The sequence below is a fragment of the Morone saxatilis genome, unplaced genomic scaffold (assembly GCF_004916995.1).
Source record: "Morone saxatilis isolate NCDOM2014 unplaced genomic scaffold, NCSU_SB_2.0 Contig19, whole genome shotgun sequence".
Lineage (NCBI taxonomy): Eukaryota > Metazoa > Chordata > Actinopteri > Moronidae > Morone > Morone saxatilis.
Window position 1 is genome coordinate 5400581 of NW_023339751.1, and position 13509 is coordinate 5414089.

The 13509-nt window shown below is 40.6% G+C and overlaps 1 protein-coding gene across 1 annotated transcript in view; it reads right to left on the reverse strand.

Moving 5' to 3' along the window:
- Nucleotides 1-13509, reverse strand: part of disc1 (DISC1 scaffold protein) — a gene marked incomplete in the record, with an annotated part of 44100 nt that overhangs the window by 20365 nt on the left and 10226 nt on the right. Inside the window, 3 exon segments of the mRNA XM_035663447.1 lie at nt 7299-7487; nt 7654-7756; nt 9527-9581. Coding sequence (XP_035519340.1) covers nt 7299-7487; nt 7654-7756; nt 9527-9581 — 347 coding nt within the window.

The window sequence follows — 13509 nt, forward strand, 5'->3', positions numbered from 1 at the left end:
ACACACACACACACACATACGCTTACACACACTGATTCCTGTCCATACTTTGGGGGACAAATGAGATGGAGATAGTGAGGCTATTTATGGGGGTTGCATGTGTGTGTCACAGAAAGAGAGATCTTGACTGAGAGTCGTTTTTATTCAAAGTGGCCAAATCTGCTCAATCAGAGGGAAGAGGGAGGACGCTGGAGTAGCTATCACATATCTGATGCGCAGATCTGGTGTACGTGGACCAGACAGCTCACTTACCACCCCCCTAATTGCTATGTGAGATCCTATCCTACCTGACAGAGTTTCCCTTGTCAACTTCCATTCATGCCAGCTCCGTTAAGCCGCGTGCAAGGAGATAGCCACTGAATAATACATGGGGGGCATTAAGCCTGACTTCAGATGGCACAGAGCATGTACAGATGCACGATGACAAAGTAGACTGTGGCTCAAAACAAGAGCAAGAGCCAGATTTAGAGATGATATACTGCGAGGAATAGGAACAGTCAATATAAAATGGCAGAAGAAGGTAAAAAGATAAAGACATGAGTGTTAACTTAATATTTCTATCTACGCTGATACTGTCATAAGCAGAGGAGAGTCAGTGTGCTGTCGCCATGCCAACCGGTGGCAAAACTAGTGAGTCTTTTCGGGCGTGACAGATGAAAATAATCTTTTCTTTATAGAATGGGACAAGACATCAAGCAGCAGAGCCTCCTCCTGCGCTGAGTGGAACCAGAGCACTGGGTGATATTACCAATTCCTGTAAGTCTGCGGGAGGCTGCTGTCATTGGCAGGCCATGCGAATAAAATCGGCACTAAAAAGCTCATAAAGAAGAGAGCCACTCTGTTAGTCCCTGATACATGCGGCAGTATATTTGGTGTTGAAGGAACCTCACAAAGGCGTTCACAGAGCCGGCATTGGAAAATTCATGAGCTCAGCCTCCCGTGATCTCAGCAGGCGCTAAACATCACTGATTGCTGCCAAGGACTGCGGCCAAAATCGAAGTGGCCATTCATTCTTAATAAAAAGAACTGAGACACTATTGAAAGAGGATGAGAATGTGCTACTGGATGTTGCAAAGAGGCCATTTGCTTCATATAGGTCAAGATACTCATTCATTAGTCTAATGAGGAAATAATTACTTCAGCTAAATAGATGTAAAGTTGATAAAAATGATGAATCTGACGATTAGAATCAGTCGTGTAGAAGCAAACAGAGCAGACAGTTCCCTATGATGAAGTTATGGGCTTTAATGAGTCTGCAGAAGTTAACGATGGCAAGGTGTTTGGATTTGCTGCTGCATTATGAGCATTTGAGCAGCTCTCTAATTGAAAGTGAATAATGCAGTAATTTCTTCATTGCCTTGTAACAATAAAAGCACCCAACATCTGTGAGGCCTTCGTGTTGTCAAACCAATTAGAGGCGGCTCCGTGCTAACACAGCACCCCGGATATGCAAGCTATAAAAGCCTGTGCATAATAAGGCAGAAGAGAAATTGTGTGTCTTTGTAATTGAGTTGAAGGCACCGACTGTGATTAATGTGTTTAAGCTCAGCTCGGGCTGTTGAGTGCAACGGCACTGCAGGTACCATAAACACACAGTCAGCATATGTAGACACTCACATTGTATAAAAAGTGTGTGAACGTAACAGCAGCCCAGCAGCATAGCTAATGAAGGAAGGGAGACAGGCTGATATCTCAGACAGACACTCAATAACCCATGATGCTTTAAGGCTCTGGGATCACAAAGCATTGCAGTACACAGATTGCAGCTGGCACTGCGTAACATATTGTGGGGCTATGCAAGAATACCCAACAAAAGGAATCATTTGACAAAAAATTGTCTGTGTGTACAAAATCTGTGCTTGAGTGGATATATACATATTTCAGTTCTGGGTGCTGAATTGCCCTGACTGAAATGTTAGACATGCTCACAGTCGTTATGACTTAAGTCAAACTCAGTAAACAGAGTTTGTTTAGAGGAGACTCAAAACTGACCTTGTGCTGGCGTACAAAATAACATTTTTTTAGATGACTGAATCTGGGAAGCACTAAGAGGTCCAACAAAGAGGAACTCACCTAAAATGTGTGGCCATAAAAGCTCTACAACACCCTCAACAGCTCACCAGCTCACATTCCTGCTCAATTAAACTGGCATCTTATTATTTCCTCCGTATCCTTTGGGAAGCTCTATTAGCACCTGGCTAATACATTTTCCGAAAAACCCATTTCTGAATTTGTCACCTCCGTCCACGGAAGAGTTTTGCCATGCTGCTGCAGTAGACTCTTAGTCAAGAGCTAAGCTAAATGCTAATGTCAGCATGCTAACATGCTCAAATGAAATTATGAGCTAAGCAGGTATAACTATATCACGTTTACCCTTTAGCACTAAACTAAAGTACAGCTGAGGCTGATGGAAAGGCCATAGGTTTTGAAGATATTTGCAGGGGCGGATCTAGAGGGGTCAGTGGCCAACCCTAAAAAAACCCTGACCACCCCAATTTAGTGTCAAATGCTGTTACATTTTAACACACACACAATTTAGATACATTTTTAAAATAACATGTTAAAAAACTGAAATTATACCAATGCTATGACCCCTTCAAGTTAAATGAAAAAAAGAAAGAATGTCTGAAGATTTGGAAATAAAACCATGTTTTTGAGTTCAGATATGTTCATTTGGGGTCCAATATTGATATATGTGATTGTTTACAATGGTCAGCATATATTTATACCACCTCTTAACGTCTCCACGCCGCCCTTTTGCCAGCCCATGACTATTTCTCTAGATCCACCTCTGGATGATGGCACTAGATAAAAGTCAATCCATTCAGTAGTTGTTGAGCTATTTTAGTCTGGACCAAAGTGGTGGACTGACCATGCTATCCCTAGAGCCATGCTGCAGGATAGCTAAAAACAAACAGCTTCAAACAACATTTTTGAGCTTTACATTCTTTTCAGTGCACCTAGAGCTGATATAACCCATCCAGCTCTATTAACTCAAGCTCCTTTTGAGTGGATGGATTTAAAGGTCCAGTGTTTAACAATTAGGAGGCTCTATTGGCAGAAATGGAATATAATATTCATGTGTTTTATGTGTATAATCACCTGAATATAGAAATCATTATATTTTTATCTACAGAAGCCGCGGGTCGGTCTCCTTGGTTTCTACAGTAGCCCAGAATGGGCAAACCAAACACTAGCTCTAGATAGGACCTTTCACTTTTCACAGTTCACAGCCAACCATCATTCCCAGGTTATCAAATACAAACGTAAGCGGTGTACAATTAGTTGCAATCTGCAGCTTCACCGCTAGACGACACTAAATCCTCCACATTGGTCCTTCAAAGAAAGGAAATTGATTGATGAGTGGTGGGAGTTGTAGTGGTACCTCAATCAACTTCCCCTTTGTTTTTGCAGGAATTCTTATGGGTATGGACGCAATAATACTCCTGACAAACTAACAATGGAATGACATCCTCTGCTGAATCACAGGAAAAATGAATAATGCCAAAACTTCAGAGACAAAAACCAGGAAACATTCTCCCAGGCCCACTTAACCACTACACCACTCTCAATCATTCAGACACTCTTCAGGAGAAGAGCTGTCATACGTTCCATCATGTTCTCAACAGAAGCACCCTGAAAGAGGCAGAGTCATGAATAAATCATATATGTCCTGGCCTTTACTATTGGCACTCCATTATGTGGAAATTGCATTTGTTTAATAATACAGAGTGATGGTATTTTTGATATACACTTCAGATACTGGACTGGTATGCACAGTTAAAGCTTGGACTGGATGGGCTCCTAAATCCTGCCATGAGAAGGTGATGCTAGAGTATGAAGAAAAAAATATATGCTGGAGATCCTACAAACACACTAATTAAACATATTCCAGTGGAGGCCTGTGGAGAAGACAACCTACTATCTTTATCACAGAGAGCCAAATTACCTGACTGCTACAGAATATACCTCCTGCATACTAACAATAGCATTAAATAAGCATTACTCGAATTCTTGGATAAATCAAGAGGAACACACACTGACACTGCCACCACATTTGAATGTCCTCACTCCTGGGGGTCATTTACTCAGCTCTTCAATTATTTATTTGTAAATTTAGTATCACTCCAGATCTCTCTTGGGGACAAAATTATACTCTCAGCAGGGAATCAAACCTCCGGCTATAATGGGTTTGGTATTCATCAGCACTCGTGCCAATGGCAATTAGGAACGTAATGGCTCCCAGGCCTAAAAAAACCCCCACCACACCACAATGTACGCCGGGCGGAGACGCTCAACAAGCTGTGTAGCATATAGATTTTGTCAAGGTGTCAGCTGAACTATGCGTTGCTTTAAAGCTCATGCCACGACAATAGGCCTTTTCAAGAACAGGCCTATGGTTTTCCTGTTATAAGATGACACTAGTGTCATTAGCATGTGCTAGAAATGCTTCAGAAACCAAAAGGATGGCCATCTTGACTTTGAAGTAGACTGTAATTTTTAATCCCCTCCAGCTAAAGAAATGGTAATGTGCTGTTTGTGGGCTATCAGTTTCCAGCTAGCGTGTGCCAGCCCCTTATTACCAAATAGGATGACAGTTTAATGAGCCCCTTGCTTGGTGTCAGCAACACATTGTGAAATTGCGCCTGCTGCCATATTGTGTGCGCCCACTTGAGCATTTGAGCAAGCCGCACAACCAATCATTAACTTGCCGTCTCTTCCCACATTTGTGACGTGTTACTCACCTGATTCCCGTTCCTTTGTTTAGCCTGAGCATTTGCATGTCACTGGTTTCCCAGCCTCCGTGTCCCTAAGAGCTGCATTATTCTATGTGAGGAACGCAAGTGTATTTAGGATGCTGGGGTGAACTTGAACATGTCTTTGGTGGTTGTCAGGGGAGAGATTAATGCTATCCCTTGCTATTTAGCAAGTCAAGGTGTTTGGGGCTGTATTTCAGCAGCAAAAATCAGGCAGGTGACTGAGTTTCTTATTCTCATAGGTGAAAGGTAAAGGAAAATAATATATTTTGCAAGTAAAATAAATTGGTTTCTACAACAATAATATAAAATCATGGACCTTACAACAGAAATATCTATATAAGTCCATGTATTACCATAAACCCAATAACAGCTCAGCCTGACGGCAACAATGAAAGGGTGCCCCCTAGTGACAGCAGAGGGTGCATTCAAGACAAGACAATAGGTCGGCACTGATGGTGTTGCTGCAGCCACAGGCCTTAATGATATACATAACAGCGTATGTTAGACGGCTGATTGCACGCCTTGGGGTTGCAGCAGGAGCCCCGTCCAGAGCTCAAGTCTCTGGTCTTTCACTACCCGCTCTGCTCTCGTCACTTCACCGCTCCCCTTCCCTTTCTGCGCTCCCGTCTCAGTGCCTCAGAGAGTTAAGTAAGTGACCTTTTTTAGAATTCTCCCTGTGACTGATGGACTAGAGAGAGTAGCACTGCAGGTGGTGCTGTCAAAATCAAATCCATTTATCTCTCTGCCAGTGCCAGGAGGCCAAACCAATCTAACCCCCTCCGCCCCCAATAAAAAGCAAGCCCCTTCTTTAAGCAGAATTCAGATCTCTTCTAGTTGGAGAGCATGCAAGCGCTGATACATCATGTCCACACTGAGTGGATTGGAGGTAATTGGCTACTTCACACAATCCAAAGCTCATTTCCCCTGCACTCCCCACCCCATCACCCCTCACCCTCCTCTTAACAACTGCCAGTCCCGCTGGTAACTCATTTGATGCCAAGTCCCCACCGACAGCAGATCACTTCTCCTTCATTTGGGAGAAAAGTCATCGTCCATTGATGTCTTCCCAGCATGGAGCAACATCAAGAGAGCTCTCATGTTTCACATTTAAATTGATATTTGAAAGCTGTATTCAAAGAGTAAGAGAGGTACCTTTCAAAATTACAACAAACGTTTCCTGGTCTCAGATGGTAGGTGAGTGTTCTTTTAGATAACATAGATTTAATTAAATCTTTTTAACATAGTTATTCAAAGCTGGAGTAATCAATATTTTTATATTAAGAATGGCACAAATGACTATGTGCAAGGTGAAAGGGGTCACTCGTAGTGATGAATCCACAGAGAATTATTACTGCCTTAGCTCTACGAGAGAGCGTTGTAGCATCTTTCAGCTCATTGTTCTGGTTTTACAGCCAGCAACTTGATTTGCTTCACTCTTATTGCTCTCATCAGTGTTGTTTCCAGATGCAACAGGCAGCTGGAAACAAAAGCAAAAAAACACAGTGTACACTACTGGCCCAGCACCAAATGGCATACAGACACAGTAACTACTAGCTGGTGAATATAGTGGACTATTTAGTTGCTTAAGAGCCAGATGTTTCCCTCATGCAACCAAAAATAGAGCTAAAAGCAAAGTGAATATTGGAATTACATTCACAGGTGGCCAGAAACACGACTTCAAGTAAATGATAACACCATCGACATGTCAACTTAAAAGGTGTATATGTCAGTGTTGTGTTTACAGCTTGTTTGCCCCCAAATCAGTTCAATGAAGATTTAAAGGTGCAAAGATCAGTTATTGATTGCCCCAAAAACGGCTAGAAAGTTAGGCTGCTGTTTGGCATGGGCATATAAAACAGCACACCACTATCATTTTGACCATTTCTGTCATGATTCTCTGGGAAAGGGATCAACTATAGATAATTATGCTGAGAAGAATTATTACCTTAATTACATGTGTTAAAACAGCATAAAAGTATAAATCTGATAATGTAAACAAGCATAAAAAGTGTAAAAATAAATGATTAAAATGTAATTTTACGTGACCTCACCATAATGACTAGACTCGAGGAAGTTGCAGTACCAAATATAACGTCTCATAAAACTCCAAATGTGGGTTTTTGTATAGATTAAACAAACAAGATATAACTTCTTTATTTGTGAGCTTTAGAGGTGTCCGTGGGCAGATTTTGTTTTATTTGGACAGGCTAGCTGTTTCCAGTCTTTATTTTAAGGTAAGCTAACCTATTAGGGTGCTAGCGGTGGCTTCATATCTAACGGACCGATAAAGAGTGGTATCTATCTTCTCCTCAGCATGTCAAACTATCCATTTAAGTTATGTAAATGTAACTACAAATATCTTTAAAGCTGTTGATAGCCATTACTGAGAATAGTTTGTGCCCTTAGAAAGTCTTTATTACAATAATGGGGATGATTTGTTGCTTTCAGCTCTATCGTATTGCCCACAGCAGCCCAGCTTCTCCTCTGGGATGAAGGCAGTACATGTTATCTTGATGTAGACTGGCCTCAGTGACTCACCGTGCTGGGCCTCCTTCTGCTCCAGTTCCTGCCTGAGCTGCTGCCGCTGCTCCTTCATCCTGGCCAGCTCCTGGCTGCTCCCCGAGCTGAGGCTGTGGAGCCTCTTGGCCAGAGCCTCCAGCCGATCGCGCTCCAGGTACACCGCCTTCATCTCAGCCTTCAGCTCCTTGGCACTGCTGAAGTCATTACCTGCACCGGCGCACCACAGGAGGACATTAAGCCTTACACCACCCATTAATGAGCGCCTCGATCATTAATAGCGTCATTACGTGAGGCTAATGGTGGGCGATTCAAGTAAATGAGGTAAATAAAAGAAAAGTGAAGGAAGGGTTGTATTGGGGTGTGGTTGAGTTACCTGAGATGGCTGCCAGCTTGGCTTCATGCAGTGCCAAAAGCTGAGTTTCAGTCTCGCTGACTTTCCTCCTCAGGCTGCTGCCCAGCCTCTGACTCATGACCACCTGGGGAAAAGAAGGAGAAGAAGAAGAGGAGGAGAGAAAAGTGTGGGGGGAGGGAGGGTGGTAACTAACAAAACCTTTGCAGACACATGGATCCCACAGGATGCATAGCTCATTTCCAATTCCGCTTTCATTTTCTTTTTGACACTCATTCTTACAAGACCTTACAGATTCATTTCCGTCCTTCTGTGTTCGCCCTGCTTTGAATACACAGTAGAGCATCAACGCCGGTGTGTTACCTTGTCTATAACCTTTAGAAAGAAAGAGAGTGTGTCTCCTTTCACGTGGACAGACAGGGAAATGTGAAATCTCCATAAAAGATGCTATTAGAATGTCAGAGAGGAAAAAGGCCCTGAATGTCACAGACCTGATGGGGATTCAGCACCTCAGCTCTGAAGTATTCACAGAGGAGTTGATGGCTTCAGATACAGCCTGCCTGGCCCCCCTCTGCCCTCACTTTGCCCTTTAAACCTCTGTTCTTTCCAATGTATTCACTTTGAGTTACAGCCAGATACAATCCCCATCATGCGCTTCCTTCTTTTGAGGAACTATTTTCATCACTCAAAGGGATGTAGAGTCGGATTTTCTGACGCATTTTCTTCTTGAATCTGACACAGTTTTGTGCAACACTTTGAAAGGGCTGTCAAATAGGTTGGTATGTCTGAGGCAGAACATCTCCAGGGAGTTTTCTTCCAACAGAAAATGTAGAAAACAGTTTTTTGAAAACAGGCTTGCATAATTTTATTTCACACATTACATGAACTGGAAACTGCTCTGGAGTGCTTTTCAAACTGTAGAAATTCTGACATTGGTGATTAAATTTCAAACCATCGTGCTATTTGTCAATTTTGAAAAAGTCAATAGAGAAGTGAAAGTTACTTTCATGCCAGGCAATCATTTTGTCACAGCAGGTGTGCCATTTTCCACATGGTGGATACCTCACATAGGAACAAAACTTTTCATTCCAACTTAACAAACTTGTGATTGGGCTGAAAGTGTCTCTTTGTGGACAGCCTATATATTCCTTTGAGGTGCAGTTGCAGCATCAACCAACCAGTTAATGATAGCTTTCTAAAGGACACAGTAACATTAAAGAGGTCTTTTTCAAGCCTCTTGTCCCCTGCTGTGCCTCTCTCCCTCTATCCTTAAACCACTATTTCTTACAGATTTCTGCCGCTTCTGGCTTTTTTCCAGCAGCAGAGATCCACACATAGAGATCAGTGAGAGGGAACAGCAAACCTCTGAGAAGCAAGGGGGAACTCCAGAGACACACAGCACATACAAAGGGATGCAAGCAAAGCCTTTCACACATAGGAATACACCAGTGACACGCATAGAAAACCCACTAAAGCCATGCTAGCGAAACAGATATTTCACATACGTAGTACACATATATCTATGGATTTTACTGACCATTGTCAGCAAAATAACAACTACAACCATTAAATCACTCTAAATTCCAAACTTTACTTATTTAGTTGCTTATTTCTCATCAGAAACAGACACAAATATCCTACAGTTGTTTCAAAACGGCATTTCTTGCATGACTCAACTCGACTATGGAGAGTTCACTGCTATGTCAAATAGAAATAAGCACATGAATACAGACACTTACATTTTATATGCATATATAACACTCTGGAGCCTGTACACAGTACATACTTTCTATTTGGACTACTCATTAGATCTTCATATACATTTAGTTATTGTTGACATGCTGGGGGAGGCTGAGCTGTAATGGACTAAATCAGGGTCAGAGGAACAGTGGCTTACTTTAGCAGTAGCTTCCTTGATGGACAGATTCAGTGCCTGCGCCTGCTCCTGGAGTCTACAAAAAGGAAATGAAAATGTTAGTGCAGCACAGAAAGTAATTTTTTATTTTATTTTGAGGGCTTCAAGTGAAATCAATAAATGTCAAAGAGAGGGCGAGAGAGGGTTCACCAGTACTCATCTGGCTGCAAAAAAAAAGTGGTTAATAAGCTATCAAGAGACTGCATTTTTTATAATGTTTATAAAGGAATGCCTTAAAAGATCTTGTCCACTGGATAAGAGCAAAAAAGTCAGCACTAATTATTCACTGATAAGTCTACATCCTTCCACCCGCAGTGGATACTGTCTAGTAGGACATAAAAGGCTGATTTAGACTGATATTGTGTGCAAACATGAAAGCATGTGAGCTTTGTGGCCTTTGTGAGAACCAAAAGTCAAACCAGTGATGTTTAGGCATTTCTGATTAATTCAAAGGTCCAGTGTTTTTTAGGATTCCGGAGAATTTTTGCATTTTCGTTATCTTAGAATGAGCTGTTTTTTATCTTACTGCCTCCTTCAATGGAATGACAATCAAAAATGTTACAGATGTCAGCTAGAAATACATTATGTCTTGTTTGTTGGTACAAAATGGAAGAGTAAAAATTACAATCTGTAGTTTTATTAGGAGATAATTTCTTGGCTGGTTGCAGTGATCTCCTACCTGCTTTGTTTTGTATTGAACAAATTGAACTTTTCCAGTTCATACAGGTGTTAAGCACTGAGAAGTCCTGCCTGTTGTTCATTCTCCAGTAACTGTTCTTGCCTGTAATTAATAATTTCTAAATGCAAACTGAGATACTACTGTTTCTAAAAGCTCTTTTTAAAAATTATTTTTGTGTTCAAGAGGATAAAACTCTTGGGAAAGCATGAAAACTATTCTGTGAGAGGATTTGTTTCTTACATAAATCTGTCATTTCAAACTGATCTGTCAAATACAATATACAGCTGACCTAGATTTATATTGATCTTACAATGATGGCAACCTAAATTTTCATGATAACAAAAACAGAAAATATAGATTTAATTTATTAGTTGTCATTTACTGTCTAGGTGAATATCTCAGATATCAAGGGTAAACATATCATCAGTAATGTAATTACTGTGCATGTGTGTAAACATGCAAACAGGACGAACCATTAAGGTCACATTATTTGGTGACGGAGATATAAATCAATTAGTAGATGGAGAAAAAAATGAGCATAAAATCCATTATCCACAACACAGTCACCTTGAGACAGTCCCAATCGTCTCATATCACAAAAATCAGTATGCCCTTTTCATGTTATTCAAGCTGATATTCAGGGTGAGTCAGAGTAAAATGTTGTCTCTGAACATCAGTATAACGGCACCTTCTTTTTTTAGGGATGCAGCTACTCTGGATAGATTTCTTTAATCCAGTACCCGTAAGGAAACCTTGACACGAGAAATAAAATGCCCTGTGTTATTTGGAAAGGGAACTGCGACACAATGACCCAAAGCACGCCACCCGGAGATGTGCAGCTGAATATCCAATCTGAGGTTGCAATTTCAATCAGTAGCGGGTATAAACGCGTTCCAGTTGGGGTGAGAATATGTCAGATATCAAATTATGCCAGTGATGGTGGGTCACGCCATCGAGAAGGCGATAAGTACAATTTACATGTCTTTCTAACGAGTGGCAAGACAGAGAGGCTTTCCATAGTGCTCCCTCTCAAGCTATTAACTTCAGAGGATATGATGCAAAGTAATCATTTGCATCTGAGAAAAACCATTAAAATTCAAAGCAAGTTCAAGCAGGTGTGAGAGAAGAGGATTGAGGGCACAGGGGATGCGGGGAATAAAGAAAAAGTAGTTTGGCTGCTTGATAGATCCTCTCTGAAGCTGAAAATAAATAAATCATTCCTCATAAAGTGGTACAAATTATTGGATTGCATTACATTCATTTGGCAGGCTCTTTTGTCCAATTACAATAAGCGCATTCAACCTTCATAGTCACGAGAGCTATATTCTTGTATGTAAAAATACTACATCTCTATTTCTTTCTTCAGTTGTCAAGCTCTTCCGTGCAGTTATTGGAGATGTTAATTGGGTTGAAACACGATGGTACTCAGTTGTACTTTCTTGGCACGAGATAAGACGATCCTGCTGCCAGATTTATTCAAAATGCCACTTTGTTTGTCTGAGGAATGAATGAAGCTGGGAGGCAAAGATTTAGTGAAATAGAGAATCTGCACTGACACATTCTCTTCCAAACGAGCCAATTTAATGATAAGAAAATACGTGCCATGATACAGGGAAACATTCATGGACTGATGGTTGTTGTTGTGTCACTGCCACTCACGGCTCTCTAGCAGCCCCAACTGGTGACTGACAGCACTGCTGGGACTGTAAGAACGATCCACAGATTGCATGATAAGGTTTAGTGCTTGTTAACCTTATGCTAAGCTAATTTCTTATGTTAAATACACAAATGGATCAGAAAACTGCATTTTAAATGGAAACGTTTTTCTTTTACAGCTGTTCTCTGACACTGCTGCCACGATGATAAATGAACAGAGAGAGAGAGAGAGAGAGAGAGAGAGAGGGGGCAACCCACTAAAAACAAAACATGACTTTCAGTTGTTGTCCAGTTATTTGAGACATCTGATGCTTTGTATTCAACAGAGCTTTTTTTAAATTTACTGATAAATATTTCTAAATTCTTCTATATTATCATAATATTAAAAGTCTCTAATATGTCTCTCTTTTATGGTAAACTCAGGTAAAATCAGGAACATAAGAAGGGCAGCTATATCTTAAAAATTCTGATACCTGGTTGAAATGTAACCCTCCAAGTCTAGGACAGTGGCTGGACTTGTTGAGGGAATATATTCCATAGAAAAACATCTATAAACACTAGACCTATGTTATATATTTTGTCGGGTTGTGTACTTGTGTTCCAACAATGTTCAAACCCAGAGAAATCTGTCATTTTATTCCAGTAACAGTGCATTTTACCAGTCGCCCATCTATGGCGTAATATCTACTTTGTTCATGCATCAGCTTTGTGGTTGTCATACATTTATTTTTTATCCAGTTTTAAGCCATGTTTTTCCCATACACTTTTTAGATCTTGGTGGTTTTTAACTATATATTTTAATCCGATGAAGATTTTAGTCATCGGAAGTCCGGATCGTAAGTTATCTTGACAGAACACCCGGAACGCTAAACAGCCTTTTTAAGGTGAAACTGCTTTATTCAGTGTTGTGATGCAGTGATGCATGCAATGTTTAAAGAACTGGTCATTAATAATTGATAATACAAATGTTTGAGTTTCTTTTTCGCTGCACAAACAAATGCAGTGATAGAGGGAAAGTTGTCGTTGTTGATGCTTGTATAGTTGTTGCATTTGTTTGCTGTTTGATAAACGTAAAGATTTCTAAGTTTCCTGTCCGCTACAACCCATCAAAACCTCCCTGATCTAGACTGTGAGCGTATATGTGAGGATAGGAAGAACCATCACAACAAGGTGTAAGATGCAAACATCTAGGGTGTGAAAATGTTTCTTCACAGAACACTGTGTAGAAGTGTAATTTGACATTTACATACATTTGCACATTTTCTTAACTATGTTGATGTGTAGTGCAGAGGCACAAATGCCTTCTGGACAGCACAAGCTGTAATATGTCCAAAGATCTGCAGTAAATGTGTTTGTTTCCTCATTGACTGATCACATAAAAATGACATAAGTATATTTCCCTAAATTAAGTCCTGTGCCAAGGATCAGCCAGGTTGATTAACTCACAAGCAAGAGCTTTTATGAAGCCTAATACTTCATTAATAATGAGAAAAACAAAATAACCTGAATCTGAGAGTCTCATGCAATCATTCTAATGGGAATAAAGCATTTATATGAAATATGTTAAGAAAGAACAATAAGAAAATAAGAAAAAAACATTTGGTGAAATATTGTGCATGTGTGTGCCGCT